A 20,943-nucleotide genomic window follows, 5' to 3' on the forward strand; every position below is an offset into this window, starting at 1 on the left:
GATCAGCCCAGTGTCCGTTTACAGGATGGATCGGAAGAAGGAAGTGTGGGGAGGAGAGGATGGGTGTAGATTTCTAAATCCAGGGGATAAGGGCCTGGGCTATGATGACAGCAGTGAGATAAGACAGGAAGGGTTAAATCCAAGATGCGTTTAGAAAGAAGATAGAACTTGATGACAAGTGGAGTACATAAGGGATGAAACAGCAGGAAGAGTGAAAGATGACTCTGTGGTTCTGTGCCTGGGATATTTGTGGTGTCGCTGAAAAAAAAGTCTAAGTCAACAAACTGAGCTCTTCTTCCCAGAGACACAGCTCTATCATTCCTCTTGAACTTGGACTGACCTTTTGTCAAGTAAGGTGTTTCAGTTGTCTGTTACTGCATAACAAGCCACCCCAAACCCTAGTAGCTTAAAACAACAACAGCTGATCATTTCTCCTGATTCTGTGGGTTGGCTGAGTTTCAGCTGGGCAGTTCTGCTACTCTCATCTGGGCTCAATCAGGTGGCTGCATTTACCTGGGGGCTCTGCTGGGGCTAGGACGTCCTAGATGGCTTCAGGCCTCTACCTGGGTGACCTCTCTTTCCAGCAGCATATTCAGATCTCTTATATGGTGGCTGGCTTCCAAGAGAGAGGGAGCAGAAGCTGCCAGTCCCCTTAAGGCATGAACTCAGAAGTCCACCACATTCTATTGATCAAAGCAAGTTGCAAAGCCAACCCAGATTCAAGAGGAAATTAATTCCAACTCCTAAAGTGGGGTGCAACACACATGTACAGGGAAGGGAAAAATTATTAGAGTCTCCTTTGAAAACTGTCTACCACATTAAATCACCAGAAATTAAGTTTCAGAGAAGGAACTCCCACCAGAAGAGAACTACCACTGTGATACGTCAGGGCTGTATGGGGGTCAGTACTGTTAGGAACTCTTACTACCTTCTCCTAAACGTAAAACTTCATAGGGGAAGAAAAAGCTGTGTTTACTTATTTATTTGGGTGAGTTGATATAGACTCAGACATGAGTAGGGCTGCTTGAAGAATCAGAGTGACTGAAAAGGAAAGTTGATGTTTAGAATAAAGTTATAGAGGCAGGGTGGGGCCATATTGTGATAGCACTTGGACCAAGATGGCAGCTGTCAGACTTGGAATGGAAGTTGCAGATGGACAAGATGGGGTAAAGTGTGCTAGTGGTCACGGGCTGCGAGTGTGGAATAATCCACACTTAACCCATTGATGCTCTGAAGGAAGTATTCTAAATGATTGGTCCTCTCATAAGACACCAGTGGCATCATCTCCTGTGTACTTAGTCCTTGTTCCCACAAAGGGGAGAAATCAGCTACTGAGGCACCAACGTGGAGTCCCTGGGCCAGAAGATAGTCTCTACTATGCAAAGTTAAATGACATTTAAAATAAACAGAGTTGCCGCATCGTTTCTGAAGAAGCAGATTTTACTTATAAGAAAAAGTAAGGGGGCCGGCCGGGTGGCATAGTGATTAAGTTGCTGCATTCCGCTTCGGTGGCCCGGACTTCACCGGTTCGGATCCTGGGTGCAGACCTACTCACTGCTCCTCAAGCCATGCTGAGGCAGCGTCCCACATAGAAGAGCTACAATTCTATAACTATGATATACAACTATGTACTGGGGCTTTGGGGGGAAAAAAGAAAAAAAAACAAAAAGAGGAAGATTGGCAATAGATATTAGCACAGGGCCAATCTTCCTCAGGAAAAAAAAAGAAAGTAGAAGGAGTTCTGGAGAGGCAGGGAAGAGTTTTCTAAAACACAGGACGAGAACTTTGCTTCTAGTTTCTTAAAAAAATATCCCAGATCTGGTCAGAGCACTGGAATAGAAAACACAGTAACAGTCAGGACTTCTTCTTATGCAAATTACCATCTGAAGATTTGTGTTCAAATTGAGCTTTTACCATAATCAACCAGCTCTCTGTCTATGTCAGGAATTGTTTTATTGCCAGGAATAGAACTCACTCAAGCTAACTTGAGCAGAAGGGATTTGTTGGAAAGACATTGGAAGTATATATCACAGAACCCAAACTCTGTGTCCCAAGAACCGGGAAAGGAAGTATCCACTCTTGCCATCTCTCTCTGAGGCCACGTGGTCTCTCATCTCTGCCTCTCTCTCGGCATGGTGTCCGTTCTTTTTCCTCTTTGTGGACCAGCAGAATCAGCTCACTCATCAACTCATGTGTCCCAGATATGGCTACTTGCCTTACCCCCTACTTGACAGAACCCTACAAGTCCAGTGCCTGCAATTCACAAACTGGAATCCCAATTCCAGCTTCCTGGGAGAGAGAATCTGGTGGCCCCAGTGGGAGTCAGCTGTGGCCAGAGGATGGGGTCCTTCGGCTTTTCCCCAAGCAGCAGCAGTTATGGGAGCAGATCCTCTGAGAAGGTGCCGTGGGCAATAGTTGGTTCTCAGAAAAGAGCTGTCAGCCGTAGAGGCACCCATGGAGATGTGTGTAGCACCTTCACATTGAGGCCACAGTTATATCCAAATGTAACAAGTGTTTAGTAACCCTACCTAGTTGCTTCCCAACAGTTCCTTGTGACAGTAAAAGAACAATAGTTCCTGGGTTAATCCGAACAGAGGACCGTCTCCCCTCAGCTGCCTCTAAAACTTTTCTGTGTCAAGAACTCTGAAGAGAATGTTTGTAATTAACTGTCATGAGTTTTAAAGCATCAACTATGATAAACAAGGGGTCCATTTGTATTTTAAGATGATTTTTTTTAAAAATTGAAAGTGATGGAGCCTCTTTGGTAACAGGAAAAATGCATGACCAAGCCACAGGACTTTAAAGTGGTCTTGAAAGTAAAAAGGAATTTGAGAACAAATATCCTTTTTCAAATGGACTTTTCCTCCCTGCTTCTGGGAAGAGCTGAGGGTGGGACATGGTCTGGAAATCCACTCAGTTGACCAATAATGCTTTTGTAGACTACATGACGTGTCTTCTCCGGCGAGACTTGGAGCCACACTTTCCAGTGCGAGTCAGAGGGCAGTGGCACCCCTCAGAGGCTGGCCACTGTCTCAGAGGCTGGCCTCGTGGTGCACAGAGTATTGAGGGACTAGGGTGTTTGAGAATTCAGTCTCTAATCTCAGGGAGTCATTTTCATTTGGCTCCCCAGACTGACCCTACGAGGAAAGGGGGCCAGGGACAGCAAGAAGAAAACCATGGCGTGAGAATCTGCAACCCTGGAGCTAACTCTGCTCTCCACTTCCATCGTGTGTCCCCATGCAAGGCCCTTAATCTTGCGAAACTGTGTTTTCTTCTCTGTCACATGGCAATAACATCATCTGTCCTGCCTTCCTGAAAGGGCTGTGAGTTTCATGTCAGATGCTTACGTGAAAGTGCACCATACACTCTCCAGATGTAAGAGATTAATATTTTAATATTTGGACTCAAACCCAGTTTTCTGAGGTGGCTGCCTTTGATTTGGTCTTTTAATTCGATGCTGTTTTACTTTTCTATTACTAAGCCAGTTGTTCTTGTTTGTGTGGTGAATGATGAAAGTCTTATTATATATAATGATAATAAACACTATTTATTCAGCACATACCATCTTGCCAGGCCTTGTGGTGTTTACTTTATTTACCTCATTTTAATTCTCAGAAGAACTCTTTGAGGCCCCTATTTTTCCTCATTCTACTGTTGATGAAACCGAGCTTAGAAAGGCCATGGTGAATGGGCCACAATTCACCCTCGGGTCAGTCTGACTCCAAAACCCACGTTTGTGATTGCTGCAAAATGCTGGCTGCTTCTGGACAGATGATAGTAGCACCAGTGCCCTTCAGAATATTGCCGAGTACTGGGAAGTAAGTATGCAAAAACAACTCCTGAGCTACAATACGGATGGCAGAAAGTAGGGAGCATAAAGCCCTTTCCTCTTTTAGAAACGATTTATTCTTATTTTTCACATAATTCTAATAAGCTCGGTAATTTTGTTCCAAGCCTAAGACGTAGCATATTAAGAAGAGAGTGAGCAAAGACTGCTGGTGCTGGCAGTAGCAAGAAGTAGATGCTCTCTAAGACTCCTTGCAGTTCTAACGTTCTGAGGGTTCAGCAGCCTGGGCAGTAACCAAGGAGACAGATTAACTGTTTTGTTTATTTATTTTTTTTGTGAGGAAGATCAGCCCTGAGCTAATATCCATGCCAATCCTCCTCTTTTTGCTGAGGAGACTGGCCCTGGGCTAATATCTGTGCCCATCTTCCTCCACTTTATATGGGACGCCGCCACAGCATGGCCTGACAAGCGGTGCATCAGTGCCAGCCCGGGATCCGAACCCGGGCCGCCAGCAGCGGAGTGCACACACTTAACCGCTACGCCAGGGGGCCAGCCCCCAGGTTAGTTGTTACAGTCAGACACAAGAATATAGAAAAGCACAACAGTCTGGGGCCATTTGGTAAAGTACATTTGATGACCTCAAGCCACCAAGAAAAATTTAAAGTAGGTTAAACTAATTAAATTTTTTTGAAGAAATAACTAATGCATTTTATTTTATTTTATTTATTTATTTTTTGTGAGGAAGATCAGCCCTGAGCTAACATCTGTGCTAATCCTCCTCTTTTTGCTGAGGAAGACTGGCTCTGAGCTAACATCTATTGCCAATCCTCTTCCTTTTTTTTTTTCCCCAAAGCCCCAGTAGATAGTTGTCTGTCATAGTTGCACATCCTTCTAGTTGCTGTATGTGGGACGCGGCCTCAGCGTGGCCGGAGAAGCGGTGCGTTGGTGCATGGCGGGGATCCGAACCCGGGCCGCCAGTAACGGAGTGCACGCACTTAACTGCTAAGCCACGAGGCCGGCCCTGACTAATGCATTTTAGAAAAGTTTCATCCAAAATGATAAAGATAAAATTTTAAGTTTTTTTTTTTTTTTTTTTTTTTTTTAGGGATTTTTTTTTTTTTTTTTTGTGAGGAGATCAGCCCTGAGCTAACATCCGCCAATCCTCCTCTTTTTTTGCTGAGGAAGACGGCCCTGGGCTAACATCCGTGCCCATCTTCCTCCACTTTATATGGGACGCCGCCACAGCATGGCTTGCCAAGCAGTGCGTCGGTGCGCGCCCGGGATCCGAACCAGCGAACCCCGGGCCGCCGCAGCGGAGCGCGCGCACTTAACCGCTTGCGCCACCGGGCCGGCCCCAAAATTTTAAGTTTTAAGGTTAACCTATATGGAAAACTCAGTTATCTAGAATGGTATTTCTAGATAGCCATAGAGTAGGTGAGCAGGCAGGAGTAAAACCAGTCCTTACTAGCTTTAAGTGGATGTTGTGATGCAGATCAGCTCTGCTCTCTTCATTCACTGCTGCCTAAGAAGTACCTTTACCTGCTCACTTCATGGTTTCAGCTGGGGACACGGAAGGTGCTTGTTGATTCAGCACACAGTTTTAGAGCATCTGCTGTGTAACTGGGACCGTGCCAGGCCCTGGGAATACAGTGGTGTGTGGAAGGTACAGTGCCACCCTTAAATTGTTCATGGTTAATCGGGGAGAGAGACACGTAAACAAGTGTTTAGAATCAAACTCAGCATAGGCTGCTGTAGGATTACACAGCAGGAGCATATAACCTTATTTGTGAGGGAGGGGATGATGGGACGGCCATGGGGCTTTCTAGGGGGAATGATGCTCAGGCTGCAATCTTATGCAAGGAAGAGTATTCCAAGCAGAAGGAATAGCATGTGTAAAAGTCCAGAGGCCAAAGAGTAATGTGTAATTGTGAAATTTGCAAATACACTACAATCTGATTTGGCCTTTATATAGAATGCGAGCCAAGGCATAGAGAGAGGGGTCATGCTGGCAGGGGAGAGAAGGGGAGCAGCACAGATCAGGCAGGGTCTTGTGTACCATGTGAGAAAATTTGGACTTTATCCTGAGGGACAACCAGCGAGCTTTGATGGTTTTAGGCAAGGTCCCTGCATACCTCTCTAGCTCCTGCTGCTTTTCTCTCTCTCTGTCACTGGTTATGCTCATTTCTTTTTCTTCCTGCAAAGGCCAAGGTCATTCTTGCCTTAGGCCTTTGCACTTGCTATTCCTTCTGCCTGGAGTGTACTGGTTGCAGTGTACTAACTAGATTAGAGTAGGGTGAGCCTAGAAACAGGAAGATGGAATAGGAGGCCAATCCAGTGGTCTTAGTGAGGGGAGATGATGGCCTGAACTGGGGAAGTGGCAGCTTGGATAGAGAGACGTGGACAGATGTCTGCAATATTTTAGGAGTTAGAATTGACACTGTCTGGCAAGTGATTGACTTGGGCAGCAGGGTTGATACTTCAGGCCACTGACGTTCAAATGGTTGGAGCAACAGCATGGTGTGTTCTGATGTCCGGTGATCTACCCCATGGTGTGTTTTGGGACCTCACTGCCCCACTGGAATGTGAGCTGCCTGGATTTGCTCACTGAATTGTGAATAGAGCTTATAGGTTCCAGCAGCATTAATGCAACCCCTGGCCTTGTTTATGTCTAATCTTAACTTTTATGTTATGTGCCTTGGGCTCTCTATAAACTAATACATAATAACATGCTTACTTGTGAGCATAGTGGAATAAATGAGACAAAAATCACAGTAAATGACCAAGATGATCATGATCAAGTAGTTCTTATTAAAAACCATTAAATGTATGGCTCAGGTTTCCATATGCAAGGTCCCTTTAACAAACTCGGCTTATATGGTATCCCCACCCCTCTACCACCACCCCCCACCCCTGCCAGAGTGCTTAACTCACTGCATTTGTTTAAACTCGAAAACCCAGACATTCCCAAGGCAGACTTCCACTGAACACTGGACTCCTACTGCCTAGAGCTTTTGTGTTTACATTTGCTGCTATAGAGATTTGGTTTGTTTCCGAAAGATGCATTTTAACATTTGTGTGGTGAGCCATGTTTGTTATATTTGAACCATGTGTGACGCAAGGGAGAAGGGTAACCACTTGGCTTAGAGGGGAAAGTGTGACTGTTTGGGTTAGCAGAGGTACTTCCTGCCAATTTAAAATGAGCTGGTTAGATGTGGATGGTGGCAGAAATTAAAAAGTGTGTGTGTATACATACATACATACACATGTGTATATTTTTATATGCCAAAAGACTAATGTGGCTATAAAGCTTATCTGGACCATGCTGTTTTCCAGTCTTGAAGGAAAAATGCTTTCTAAGAGTCTATGTGACTCACTTTGGAAGTGGATAATGTATAATTCTTAACTGACCTAGAAGTGCTCCTAGGACCAGGCCCCATTCATGTCTTGTTATATCTTCAATTATATAAACTATGAACAGCCAAACAGAGAAAGTAGGAAAAGAACTTCACCTGATAACAAAATGATTCATAAATTAATAACACAGATGGAAAACTAAGGTCTAGAGAGGTTGATTTGTCCACAGCCCACAATAAATTCATTTCTTCATTCAATAAACATATATTTAGTATCTATTATATAGGTATATTAGTCATCTATTGTGTGTAACAAATTACCCTAAAACTTAGTGATTTAAAACAACACACATTTAGGGCCGGCCCCGTGGCGTAGCGGTTAAGTGCGCATGCTTCGCTGCTGGTGGCCCAGGTTCGGATCCCAGGCGCACACCGACACACCGCTTGTCAAGCCATGCTGTGGCGGCGTCCCATGTAAAGTGGAGGAAGATGGGCACGGATGTTAGCCCAGGGCCAGTCTTCCTCAGCAAAAAGAGGAGGATTGGCATGGATGTTAGCTCAGGGCTGATCTTCATTCATTCATTCATTCATTCATACATACATACATACATACATACATAGTAAGTAAATACATACATACATACATACATCACACATTTATTGTCTCATGCTTTCAGTAGGTCAGAAAATCTGGACATGGCTTCACTGGGTTCTCTGCTTCAGGGTATCTCGTGAGGCTGCAGTCAAGGTGCCTGTCAGGGCTGGAGTCTCATCTGAAGGCTCTACTGGGGAAGGATCTACTTCAAGCCCACATAGTTTTGGTAGGATTTAGTCTTTGCAGAAACCGAAAGTCTTGGTGTCTTGCTGGCTGTTGGCGGAAGGCCACCCTCATTTCCTTGCTACATGGCCTTTCTGACAGGGCATATTGCTTCATCAAAGTATATAAGCCAAGAAGGCAATAGAGAGAGTCTACTAGCAAGACAGAATTAGTCTCTTCTAACCTAATCACAGAAGTAGCATCCCATCAACTTTGCTACATTCTGTTGGTCAAAATCTAGTCCAGCCCACGCTCAAGGGAGGGGATTACACAAGAGTGTGAATACCAGGTGGTGAGGATCATTGAGGGCCATCTTTGAAAGCTGTCTCCCACAGTTGGTGCATAAATTCAGATTTCCTTATTCTCAGATACAGCTTTTTCTGCTAGACCAAACCATCTGATTGTGTGGTTATGAAACACTAATATGTTCATTGTGTAAGCTGAATAATGGCCTCACAAAGATGTCTGTGTTGTAATCCCTGGAATCTTTGAATATGTTACGTTACATGGTATAAGGGACTTTGCAAATGTGATTAAATTAAGGATTTTGAAATGAAGAGATTATCCTGAATTATCCAGATAGGCCCAATGTAATCACAGAGGTTTGTATAACAGAGAGGCAGGAGGATCAGCGTCAGAGAAGGTGATGTGATGATGGAAGCAGAGGGAGGGAAAGAAATCTGATGACGGAAGCAAAGGCTGAAATGGTGCAGCCACAAGCAGAGGAATAGGGGCAGCTCCTAGGAGATGGAAAAGGCAAGGAACAGATTCTTCCCTTGAGCGTCCAGAAGGAACACAGCTCTGCTGACACCTTGATTTTAGTCTTGGAAGACTCATTTAGTACTTCAGACCTCCTGAACTATAAGATAATGAATTTATACTGTTTTAAGCCACTAGATTTGTGGTAATTTATTTCAGCAGCAATAGGAAACTAATAACATTCACCAAGGGACCTTGGAGAGCTTTTTAAGGAGCAAGAGGAAGGACAAGGGATAGGATGATGGGCTTCTAAGGGCTGTTCCTGCCCTCCAGTGACTCTGAAACATAATTTACGTATTGTAGCTTCTCTATTTTTGGGAAATTGTTCCTAGTTCTCTTCAATACTAAATTCTATCAATATCGAACAGGTAAAATATTTCTTAGGGTTAGTTAAATGTGGACCTGGGCCTCACATACTCTTCAAAATAAAACAAAAACATAGCATTTAGCTGAGGACGCTAAGGCTTCCATTTTTAAAGCTTATTGCTTGTTATTTATTTGTACCTTAGGAGTGGAAATATTGGCTGAGATGAAAGTACCTGGCACAAATTGCTTTTCCTTTTTGGTGTTTCACAGCCAGGTGTTGTGAAATTCTTTTGTTTTTCTTTTTTCTCCAGTGCCTGGAAACCTTGGCTGCTACAAGGATCATGGAAACCCACCTCCTCTAACTGGCGCCAGTAAAACGTCTAACAAACTTACCATACAAACCTGCATCAGTTTTTGTCGGAGTCAGAGGTTCAAGGTAATAGTTCTCTGGCTATATATCTGCAGAAAAAGATAAAGATGTACATGCATTCTGCTGAGATAACTTAAAAATATATATACATTTTTTTTAAAACAACCTGTAAAGCCATTCAACTCTACTTGTCTGCCAAGGAGAAGTTGGAAGAAGAGTGGGGCTTGGGATTCAGGAGCATGAGGCAGCAATCTTGTCTAAAGACCAGGAGAAAAGGAGAGGAAAATCCCCAATATCCGCATCCCTATTTGACCTCTGACAGAGTTATGTATTTCCTTGTTCCCTTGTATGTTATGAGCAGGGACATCTCTGACTCCACAGAGGATCTGGGAATAAGCCAAGGTAGTGGTTACTTCCTTGATACATCAAGGGACCCTAGCCTGGACACTAGTCCAAAATATTTACTTTTCTTTCTATTCATTCCTCTATCTGAAGTACATTCCTTGGCCATTAAGGTTCAGTAATACTATTGTTTGTTATATCAAAAAAAGAAAATTCCTTCCTTCCTCCCTCCCTGTCAAAAAGTCATTAATCAGGCCCAAGCAAGGAGAGTAGGCTGGCAGGGTTCAGGGCCTGTGAGAGGCAGGTGGCTTAGCAAGGCGGTTGGCCCAGCATGGTCAAGTGATTGGTTGCTTGCAAAGGGATTGAGCATATAAGTAAATATATTGAGGATAATGGGAACCAGATTTTTCACTTTGGAGAAGGGAGCTAGGGAAAACTGGAATGAAGCCTATAGTGTTAGACAGTGGTTGAAGTTATTAGTATAGTGCAACCTTGGTTTCTGAACACTGTTCTCCATTAAGAAGAACTGGGGCTCTTTGGAGAAAATTGCTGATTCTAGAGCTGGTTCTGAGAATATGCTAGATGATCCTGAAATTATAAGAAAGTAAGGAGTGATAGGCCCTTGTCAAAAGTACATAGGAACCAGCTTAAAGAGTCTCCACTGGCCAAATCTGACATAGTTGGTACTTCAAAACAAATAATGACAGTAATAAATACACTCCACTGAATTAAATAAGAATCTTCAAATCCATGCTGATATAAATAAATAAATGAGAAGAAAAGCATTTCCATATAGGAGCATGCCAACTAATAAATGTATAAGAAATGATGGAATTAGAAAATTCACCATTTGGCAACTATCATAGTAATAATTGATTTAAAGAACATATATCAAGGCATGCAAATATCCCATGTCCTCATCTACTGGTAAATGGGTAAAAGTTGCATGAGGAACAGCATATTTATATAGTCTCAAAGATCTCCCCACAAAATACTATAAAGGGAAAACAAGTAATTCTCCAGTGGAGAAAATTGGCATGTACTACCTAACCTGTCAAGAGCATAACATCACTTTGGTGATATTTCTGCCAAAAATGCATAATATGAATCTAATAATGGGGAAATGTAGACAAACCTGAAACGAGGGACGTTCTACAAAATGACTGGCCTTTATTCTTCAAAAATGTTAAGGTCACAGGGGTCAAGGAAGGACCAATGAAGTATTCCGGATTAAAGGAGACTGAAGAGACCTGACAACTAAGTACATCTGTGATCCTAGATTGGATCCTTTTCTACAAAGGATGTGATTCAGGCAGTTGCCAACTTGAATGGGGGTCTCTAGGTGAAAGGGATAGGGGCAGTTCTTTGTATTGTTCTTGTACTTTTTCTGTTCTGGATTTGAAATTACTTCAAAATAAAAATATAGCAAAAGCATTTGAGAAAATACAGCACCTATCAATGATAAAAGTCATCAGCAAACTAGGAATAGAAGGGAACTACCTCAACCTGATTAAGAGCACCTACAAAAAACCCTAAAGCTAACATCATATTCAATGGCAAAAGGTTGAGTGCTTTCTACCTAAGATCAGGAACAATGATGCCTACTCTCACCTCTTCTATTCAACATCGCACTGGAGGTCCTTGCAAGTGAAATAAGGGAAAAAAAAGAAAAGGCATGTAGGTTGGAAAGGAAGAAGTAAAATTTTCTTTATTTATGGACAACGTGATCATATATATAGACAATTCTAAGGAGTCTATAAATTAGCTTCTGGAACTAATAAGTGAATTTAGTGAAGTTGCAGGTTATAAGGTCATATACAAAAATCAGTTGCATTTCCATATACTAGCAGTGAACAATTAGAAAATAAAAATTTTAAATTCCGTTTATAGTAGCATAAATAATGATAAATTTAACAAAAGATATTAAAGACTACATAACATTGCAAGGGAAAATTAAAGACCTAAATAAATGGAGATAGAGACATTGTTCATGGATTGGAAGACTCAATATTGTTAAAATGTCAATTCTCCCTAAATTGATCTATAGATTCAATGCAATCCCAATCAAAATCATAGCATATTTTTTGAAAAAAATTGACAAGCTGACCCGAGAATTTATATGGAAAGGCAAAGAACCTGGAATAACCAAAATAATTTTGAAAAAGATCAACTTTGGAGTACTTACCCTGCCTGATATCAAGACTTTCTATAAAGCTATAATAATCAAGAGAGTGGTATGTCACATAGATCAGGAGTTAGCAAACAATGGCATGTGAGCCAAATCCTACCACCCACCTGTTTTTGTAAATAAAGTTTTATTGAAACATAGCCACACTCCTTCATTTACATATTGTCTATGGCTGCTTTCATGTTATAACAGCAAAGTTCATTACTTGAGAAGAGACTGTGTGGTCCACAAAGCTGAAAACATTTATTATCTGACCTGTTATAGAAAAAGTTTTCCAACCTCTGCTGTAGATCAACGGAATCAAATAGAGAGTCCAGAAATAGACTTGTACTTATACGAACAATTGATTTTCAACAAAGATGCCAAGGTAATTCAGTGGAACAAAGGATAGTCTTTCAACAAATGGTTCTGGAGAAAAACTGGAGCTCTTTATGAAAAAAAAACAATGAACCTCTATCCTTACATCACACCATAGACAAAAATTAACTTTAAATTTTGCTGCTGAAGAAGGAGCTATGGTACTGGCATAAAGATGGACATATAGAGCAATGGAATAGGATTTAGAGTCCAGAAATAAACCCACACATTTACTTAAGGTCAGTCAATTTTTCATAGGGGTGCCATATTATTCAATGGGGAAAGAATAGTCTTTTCAACAAATGGTGCTGGGACAATTGGATAACCACAGGCAAAAGAATGAATTTGGCCCCCCTGCCTTACACCATATATAAAAATTAATTAAAAGTGGATCAAAGACCTAAATGTAACAGGTAAAACTATAAAACTCTTAGACAGAAGCATAGGTATAAATATGCATGACCTTGGATTAGGCAATGATTTTTTAGTTATGATACCAAAAGCACAAGCAATCAAACTAAAAATGGGTGATTTGGAGTTCACCAAAATTTAAAACTTTTGTGTGTCAAGGACACTATTAAGAAATTGAAATAACAACTCACAGAATGAAAGAAAGTATTTGCAAATCACATATCTGAATAAGGATCTAACGTCCAGAATATATAAAGAACTTTAACAATTCAACAATAAAAAGACAAATGACCCAATTGAAAAACTGGCAAAGGATTTGAATAGACATTTCCCCATAGAAGATATATAAATGGCAATAGCACACGAAAAGATGCTCAATATCATTAGTCTTTAGGGAAATGCAAATCAAAACCATAATGAGATACCACTTCACACAATAAATAACCTGGGATGGCCGTAGTTTTTTTAAAAACTACCAAGAAAAAAAAAAAACAAAAACAAATGTTGGTGAGGATGTGGAGAAATTGGAACCCTCATACATTGCTCTTGGAAATGTAAAATGGTGCAGCTGCTGTGGAAAACAGTTTGGCAGTTCATCAAAACTTTAATCATAGAATTACCTTATGACCCAGCAATTCCACTCCTAGGTACCCAAGACAGTTGAAAACATATGTTCACATAAAATTTGTACATGAGGGCCGGCCCTGTGGTTTAGCGGTTAAGTGCGTGCTCTCTGATGCTGGCGGCCCGGGTTCGGATCCCGGGCGCACACCAACGCACTGCGTCTTCGGCCATGCTGAGGCCGTGTCCCACATACGGCAACTAGAAGGCTGTGCAACTATGACATACAACTATCTACTGGGGCTTTGGGGGGAAAATAAATAAATAAATCTTTAAAAAAAAAAAAAAAAATTTGTACATGAATGTTCATAGCAGTGTTATTCGTATTAGCCAAAAAGTGGCAACAATATAAATGTCCATCACCTGGTGAATAGATAAACAAAATGTTGTGTATACATACAATGGAATAGTACTCAGACAATAAAAAGAAATTAGGTACTGATGCATGCTACAATATAGATGAACCTTGAAAACATTATGCTGAGTGAAAGAAACCAGACACAAAAGGCCACATGTTGTATGATTCCATTTATATTAAGTGTCCAGAATATTCACATCCTTAGAGTCAGTAGGTTAGTGGTTGCCAGTAGGTGGGAGGTGGGAGGAATTAGGACTACTGCTAATTGGTACAGAGTTTCTTTTCTGGGTGATGGAAGTGTTCTGGAATTAGTGGTGATAGTTGTACAACATAGTGAATATACTAACAGTCACTGAAACTACACTTTAAAATGGTAAATTTTATGTTATATAAATTACATATCAATTAAAAAAAGCTTAAAACTATTAAACTTCTAAAAAAATACAGCAAATCTTATGACATTGGATTAGACAAGGATTTCTTAAACAGGACACAAAAAAACACAAACCATAAAAGAAAAAGTTGGTAAATTGGACTTAATCAGTATTAAAATCTTATCTTGAAAAACCAGAGTTAAGAAAATAAAAAGACAAGCCACAAACTGGGAGAAAGTAGTTCCCAAATATATATTTGATAAAGGACTTCTATACAGAATATATAAAGAACTCTTACAACTCGATAATGAGGCAACTCAATTTAAAAATGGGCAAAAGATTTGAATAGACATTTCACCAAAGAAGATACATGAATGGCCAAAAGACACATGAAAAGATGTTCAACATCACTAGTTATCAGGGAAATACAAACTAAAACCACAATGAATTACCACTACACATCCCCTAGCATGATGAAATTAAAAAATACAGAAAATGCTAAAAATTGTTAAGAATGTAGAGCAACTGGAACTCTCATAGACTGCTAGTAGGAATGTAAAATGGTGCAGCTTCTTAGAAGAAAGCTCTTGAGGTTTCTTATAAAGGTAAATATACACCTGTCTTTCAACTCAGTAATACCACACCTGGGTATTTACCGAAGAGAATAAAAACCTATGTTCACACAAAGACTTATATGAATGTTCATAGCAGCATTATTCACAATAGCCCCAAACTGTAAATAAGCCAAATGTCCATTACCTGATGAACAGAAAAATAGATTGTGGTATATCCGTACTGTGAAATACTACTCAGCAATAAAAAGAAAAGATATAGTGAGACATACTGATACAAACAACAACACAAATGAATCGCCAAAACATTATGCTAACTGAAAGAAGTTAAACACAAAAGTAGATGCTGAATCCAAAGTGGATCTTAGATCTAACAGTAAAATGTAAAACTATAAAACTTTTAGAAGAAAACAGAGGAGAAAATCTTTATGACCTGAGTTTAGGCAAAAAGGTCTTAGGCATGACACCAAAGTATGATCCATAAGAGAAAAAATTGGTAAATTTTAATTTGGACTTCACCAAAATTAAAAACTTTTTCTCTACGAAAGACATTTTTAAGAGAATGAAAAGACAAGCTACAGCCTGGGAGGAAAATCACGTCTGCAACAAAGGACTTTGTATCCAGAAAAATCACGTCTGCAACAAAGGACTTTGTATCCAGAACGTGTTAAAAAAAAAAAAAAAAAAAAAAAACTCTGAAAACTAAATAAAAAAAAAAAAAAATTTAAAAATGGGCAGGGGCTAGCCCAGTGGTGCAGTGGTTAAGTTTGCGCATTCCACTTCAGCGGCCCAGGGTTCACCGGTTCAGGTCCTAGGTGCAGACCTACTCACCACTCATCAAGCCACGCTGAGGCAGCATCCCACATAGAACTAGAAGGACCTATAACTAGGATATACACCTACGTACTGGGGCTTTAGGGAGAGAAAAGAAAAAGAGGAAGATTGGCAGCAAATGTTAGCTCAGGGCCAATCTGCCTCAAAAAAATTTAACAAAAGGATAATTGTTTAAAAAAAAATGGGCACAAGTCTTGAACAGATACTTCACCAAAGAGGATATACAGATGTCAAATAAGCACATGAAAAGGCATTTAATATCATTGGCCATTAGGGTAATGCAAATTAAACCCACAATGAGATACTACGTTAGCCTATTGGAATGGCTGAAATAAAATATACTGATAATAACAAGTGTTGCAAGGATATGGAGCAACTGAGACTTATACATTGTTGTTGCGAATGTAAAATGGTACAGTCACTCTGGAAAACAGTTTGGCAATTTCTTATCAAGTGAAACATAAATTTACCATATAATCCAGCAGTCCCATTCCTAGATATTTGCCCTAGAGAAATGAAAACTTATATTCACACAAAAATCTGTACAGAAATGTTTATAGCAGCTGTATTCATAATCATGAAATCTTGAAACAACCCAGTGGATTAACAACTGTGATACATCTGTACAATGGACTACCACTCAGCAATAAAAAGGAGCAAACAATTGATACCCACACCAGTTCAGATGACCCTCAAAGACATTAATGCTGAGTGAAAGAAGCCAGTCTCAAAAGGTTACATACTATATGATTCCACTTATATGATGTCTTAGTCTGTTCTGGCTGCTATAGCAAAATTCCATAGACTGGGTGGCTTAACACACATTCATTTCTCACAGTTCTGGAGGCTGAGAATTCCAAGATCGAGGTGTTTGCAGATTTGGTGTCTGGTGAGGGCTTATTTCCTGATTCATAGACGGACGTCTTCTTGCTGTGTTCCATGCAGTGGAAAGGGGGAGGGGAGCACTCTGGGGTCTCTTTCATAAAGGCACTTCCCATTCATGAGGGCTCCACGCTCATGACCCATTCACCTCCCGAAAGCCCCACCTCCAAATACTATCACGTTGGGAATTAGCTTCCAAAATATGAATTTGCAAGGGACATAGACATTCAGTCTATACCATATGACACTCTTGAAAAGACAAAACTTTGGTAATGGAAAGCTAATTGGTGGTTGCCAGGGGTTATAGGAGGGAGAACTATAGAGCGATAGCACAAGGACGGTTGTTGGGGTGATGCACTTGTTCTATATCCTGCCTGTAGTGGTGGTTGCACAAATCTATACGTGGGTTAAAGTTCATACAGCTATACACCATATAAATAGTTTAACTGTATGGTAATAGAAAAAATAAAATAAAAAATTTAAATGGGGCCTATAATGAGTTTCCTGGGAGGATTAGCTATACAGCACTTACTACCTGGCACATAGTAAACATTCAATACAATGTTTAGCTGTTGTTATTACTAATATTTCAAGTTAGTGAGGTCCCCCCCTACTTTAAACTTACTTAAATACATAGAAATGCAAACATTAAAAAGGGATGGCTCACTGAAGGGGAAACACGGTGGTGGTGCATAGTTACTGGTCAGTGTGTGATGAAGTGTGTGAGAGTGGGACAAGGGAGAGGTCCCAGGGCAAGGTGGGTTGGGAAGATGAGGCTGGTTGCTTGCTGGGGATCGACCCTGCCAGGCTCCTTCAGGTCACCTGACACCCCTGACTGACGCTCACCAAGTGCTGCTTCCTGTTGCGCAGTTTGCCGGAATGGAGTCAGGCTATGCTTGCTTCTGTGGAAACAATCCTGACTACTGGAAGTACGAGGAGGCAGCCAGTACCGAATGCAACAGCGTCTGCTTTGGGGATCACACCCAGCCCTGTGGTGGTGATGGCAGGATCATCCTCTTTGACAGTGAGTATGCCCCGTGCTCATCACTGCCCAAGGCACAGGAACCCTTGGGTCAGGGAAACAAGCCCGCCCACCCTCTCTCCCCTCCATTTATTCATTCATTCACCTGGCAATACTAATTAAGCATCTACTGCAGGCCGGGCCCTGACCAGACCCTGGGGATACAGCACTGAACAAGGAGACTTGGCCTCTGCCCTCTAGAAGGGAGGACAGATAAGTAATTAGTTATAGTTGTGCCATGTGCTTTGAAGAGACGTGGCCTATTGTGGGATGCTTAGACAACCTAGAAAAGGTAACCTTTCCAATTTAATATAGGCACTGATATAACTGTTCAGTATCAGCTTTAAGATCCTCTTGTATTAATGTATTTTCCAAGCCCTTATAGTGTTTTCTTAGGCATTTGGGATTTATATCTTATTGTGATGCAACTGAGAAGACGAGCATAAGTTTTGAGTTGTCTTTCCAGGCCTGGTACTGAATGTGCCCTGACTCCCCTCCTCTCTGACCTGCTGTACTTGTGAGATGCTGGCTAGGGGCAGAGTGTTCTGAATGGGGTATGGATCCAGGGCTTTGACCTCTCCAACACCTTGTTCTAACCTCTAGGCCACCTGATCCCTTATTGTAATCCACTGATATCCACTCAGTGGTGTGAGATTTTGTGAGAGCCATAGTATCAATACAGTGCCAGATTTTAAGATGATAGAAAGGAGATACTCACAATGAGAAGGACAGAAAGAAAGGCTTGAGATTACCAAAATACACTATAGAGTCTGTAGCATCTTTTTTAGTCATTAAGCTAGAGTAGATACACTCTTGACATTTCAACTAGGCAGAGTAGCTCAGTTTTAAGCAAAAATCACATATGGTGTATTAGTTTCCTAGGGCTGCCAAAACAAATTATCACAAACTGGATGGCTTAAAACAAAAGAAATTTATTCTCTCATAGTTTGGGAGGCTAGAAGTCCAACATCACAGTGTCATAGGGCGATGCTCCCTCTGAAGCCTCCAGGGAAAAATTCTTTGCCTCTTCCAGCTTCTGGTCATTGCTGGCAGTTGGCATTCCTTGGCTCGTAGCTGCATCACTTCCATCTCTTCCTCCTTCTTCACGTGGCTGTCTTCCCTCTGTGTGTGTCTGTGCCTCTGTGTCTCTCCGTATCTCCTTTTGAGGACACTAGTCATTGGATTTAGGGCCCATCCTAATCTGGTAAGGCCTCATTTAACTTGATTACATCTGTAAAGATCCTATTTCCTAATAAGGTCACATTCACAGATACCAGGCATTAGGACTTGAACATTATCTTTTTGGAGGACACAATTCAACCACTACATATGGTCACTGTACGTCCCAGTGCAAGTTTATAACTGAGCCTTTCATAGGTTATAGCTTAGACATTGTCTAAAGTATGTGTGTTTGAGGAGGAGGACATGGGAAGGATTGGCAAGCAGAACTCATGTGGTTAATTGTTGGTCTTTTTAGTTAAATGTGCCAATTGGAGACTGCCGCTGGCTTCCTATGCATCTTGTTATGTCAGACAAATGCTTAGTTTTAGTACCTCTGTTAAAGCTAAAGATTGAACATTGGCTAATGTTTAAGGAAGAATAGTTGGCAAGTAATAAGCACTACACATCTATTTAACTTTTCATTTCCAGAGTTCATTATTATAAAATCCTCTGCCTTGACACCTTAACCCAGGAGAATATATTTGCTGAGCTTACAAATTGACTGGTATACTCTTAAGTGAAAAAAGAGAGGAAGTAAACATTTATTGAGTACCTAGTTTGTATTAAGGCTTTATATGAATTATCACATTAGGTCCTCCCAGCAGCCATCTGATGAAGGCGTTATTATTATCACTCTCATTTTACAGAAGTGTGTCCTAGGGGACTAGGTAGTAAACAGAAGCAGGATGTGTAGGTTTGCTACCTGTTTTTCTACTTTAAACAGAATATACATAGCGTTAATTTTTTTAAATGGAAAATAAGTGTTGGTGAGGATATGAAGAAACTGGAACCCTCATCATTACTGGTGGAAATGTTCAATGGTGCCGCTGCTTTGGAAAACAGTCTGGCAGTCCCTCAAAACGTGAAACAATTACCTTATGACCCAGTAATTCCACTGCTAAATATATACCTGAGAGAACTGAAAACATATGTTTACACAAAGACTTGTACACGAATGTTCATAGCTTGAATGTTCATAGCAGCATTATTCATAATAGCGAAAAAGTGGCAACAACCCCAATGTCCAACAACTGATGCATGGTTCAACAAAATGTGGTATACCCATACAAGGGAATATTATTTAGCCACAAAAAGAAATGAAATGCTGATACATGCTACAACATGATGAACCTTGAAAACGTTATGCTCAGTTAAAGAAATCAGACACATCAGGCCATGTATTTTATTATTCCATTTATAGGAAATGTCCAGAATAGGCAAATCTATACAGACATAAAACAGATTAATGGTTGCCAAGGGCTGGGGAGAGGGAAGGAATGGGAAGTGACTGCTTAATGGATATGGATTTTCTTTTTTGGGTAATGAAAATTTCCTGGAATTAGATAATAGTGTTGGTTGCACAACATTGTGAATATACTAATACCACTGAATTGTACCCATTAAAATGGTGAATTTTGTGTCAATAAAAAAGAGAATATAGTTTTTATATGATAATATTTCATTTAGCACATTTTTATTGGGTATCTGCTATGTGGCAGATATAATTATGTTTTATTTAGTACAGTGCCTCTACTGGAGGTATCAAATGGAAATAATTTGGTTTAAAGTCAGTCAAGTACCAAGTATCATCTTTGGTAGTAGAAACATATCTAGGAGATAGTACTGGGCCTGATACAAAGATGCATTAAAACAAATTAATTATAATAAAAATAATTGCTGTCTATTGAGTGCTTGCTGTGTGCCAAACTTGATGCTGGGTGCTTTTGTTTATTTTATGTTATTTAATCCTTGCAACAGCCCTGTTGATAAGAAAACTGTGGATCAAAAGATAAAATAATTTGTCCAAGCTAATGAGTGCCAAAGCCAGGATTCAAACCCAGGTTTGTCACGTTTTTTATTTTTCTATTTTCAGCAGCAGAATCCCTTTTATTAACAATAATAAAATAGATCGTAATAACAGATCCAGTTTAATGCTTTAAAAGTATGTGAACCAGGTTTGCCCAGTTGTTCTGATTATTTTCAAACAGGCCCCTTCTGCAGGTCTCCAGAAGCTGCCCTCTTAGGCTTCCATTCACTCAAGGACTAAGAAGGTTGGCATTCTGAGAGGCTGCATGCTCTAGTCTCCAGAGGCGCTGATGTATGTTGACTGGCAGGGGCCCCAGACAGTAACCAACTCTAATAACTCCCACCCCTCTGCAAAGAAAGGTACAAAATGCAGCACTGCAGAAATAACCCCTAAAGTTTCATCTACTAGAGAGTAAAATAGTTTAAATAGCTCGAGGACTGCTTCATAGAAATCCTTATGATCCATTGGATAAGGCTGAGCATTTTGGAGATGGTGACTACAGACTGTCCTATAATTTGAGAAGGCAAAGAAGTCTCTCTAAAGAGCTTGGAGAAGTTAGGTGG

The 20,943-nt window shown here is 40.6% G+C and overlaps 1 protein-coding gene across 2 annotated transcripts in view; it reads left to right on the top strand.

The window, feature by feature from the left end:
* KREMEN1 (kringle containing transmembrane protein 1) overlaps positions 1-20,943 on the top strand; it is a 69,117-nt gene that overhangs the window by 33,489 nt on the left and 14,685 nt on the right. For both annotated transcript variants that reach the window (XM_058531709.1, XM_058531710.1), the window contains exons 4-5: positions 9,334-9,458; positions 17,202-17,355. In XM_058531709.1, the coding sequence (XP_058387692.1) occupies positions 9,334-9,458; positions 17,202-17,355 (279 nt within the window). The remainder of the gene's footprint in view (positions 1-9,333; positions 9,459-17,201; positions 17,356-20,943) is intronic.

This window comes from Diceros bicornis, chromosome 35 (assembly GCF_020826845.1).
Source record: "Diceros bicornis minor isolate mBicDic1 chromosome 35, mDicBic1.mat.cur, whole genome shotgun sequence".
Classification (NCBI taxonomy): domain Eukaryota; kingdom Metazoa; phylum Chordata; class Mammalia; order Perissodactyla; family Rhinocerotidae; genus Diceros; species Diceros bicornis.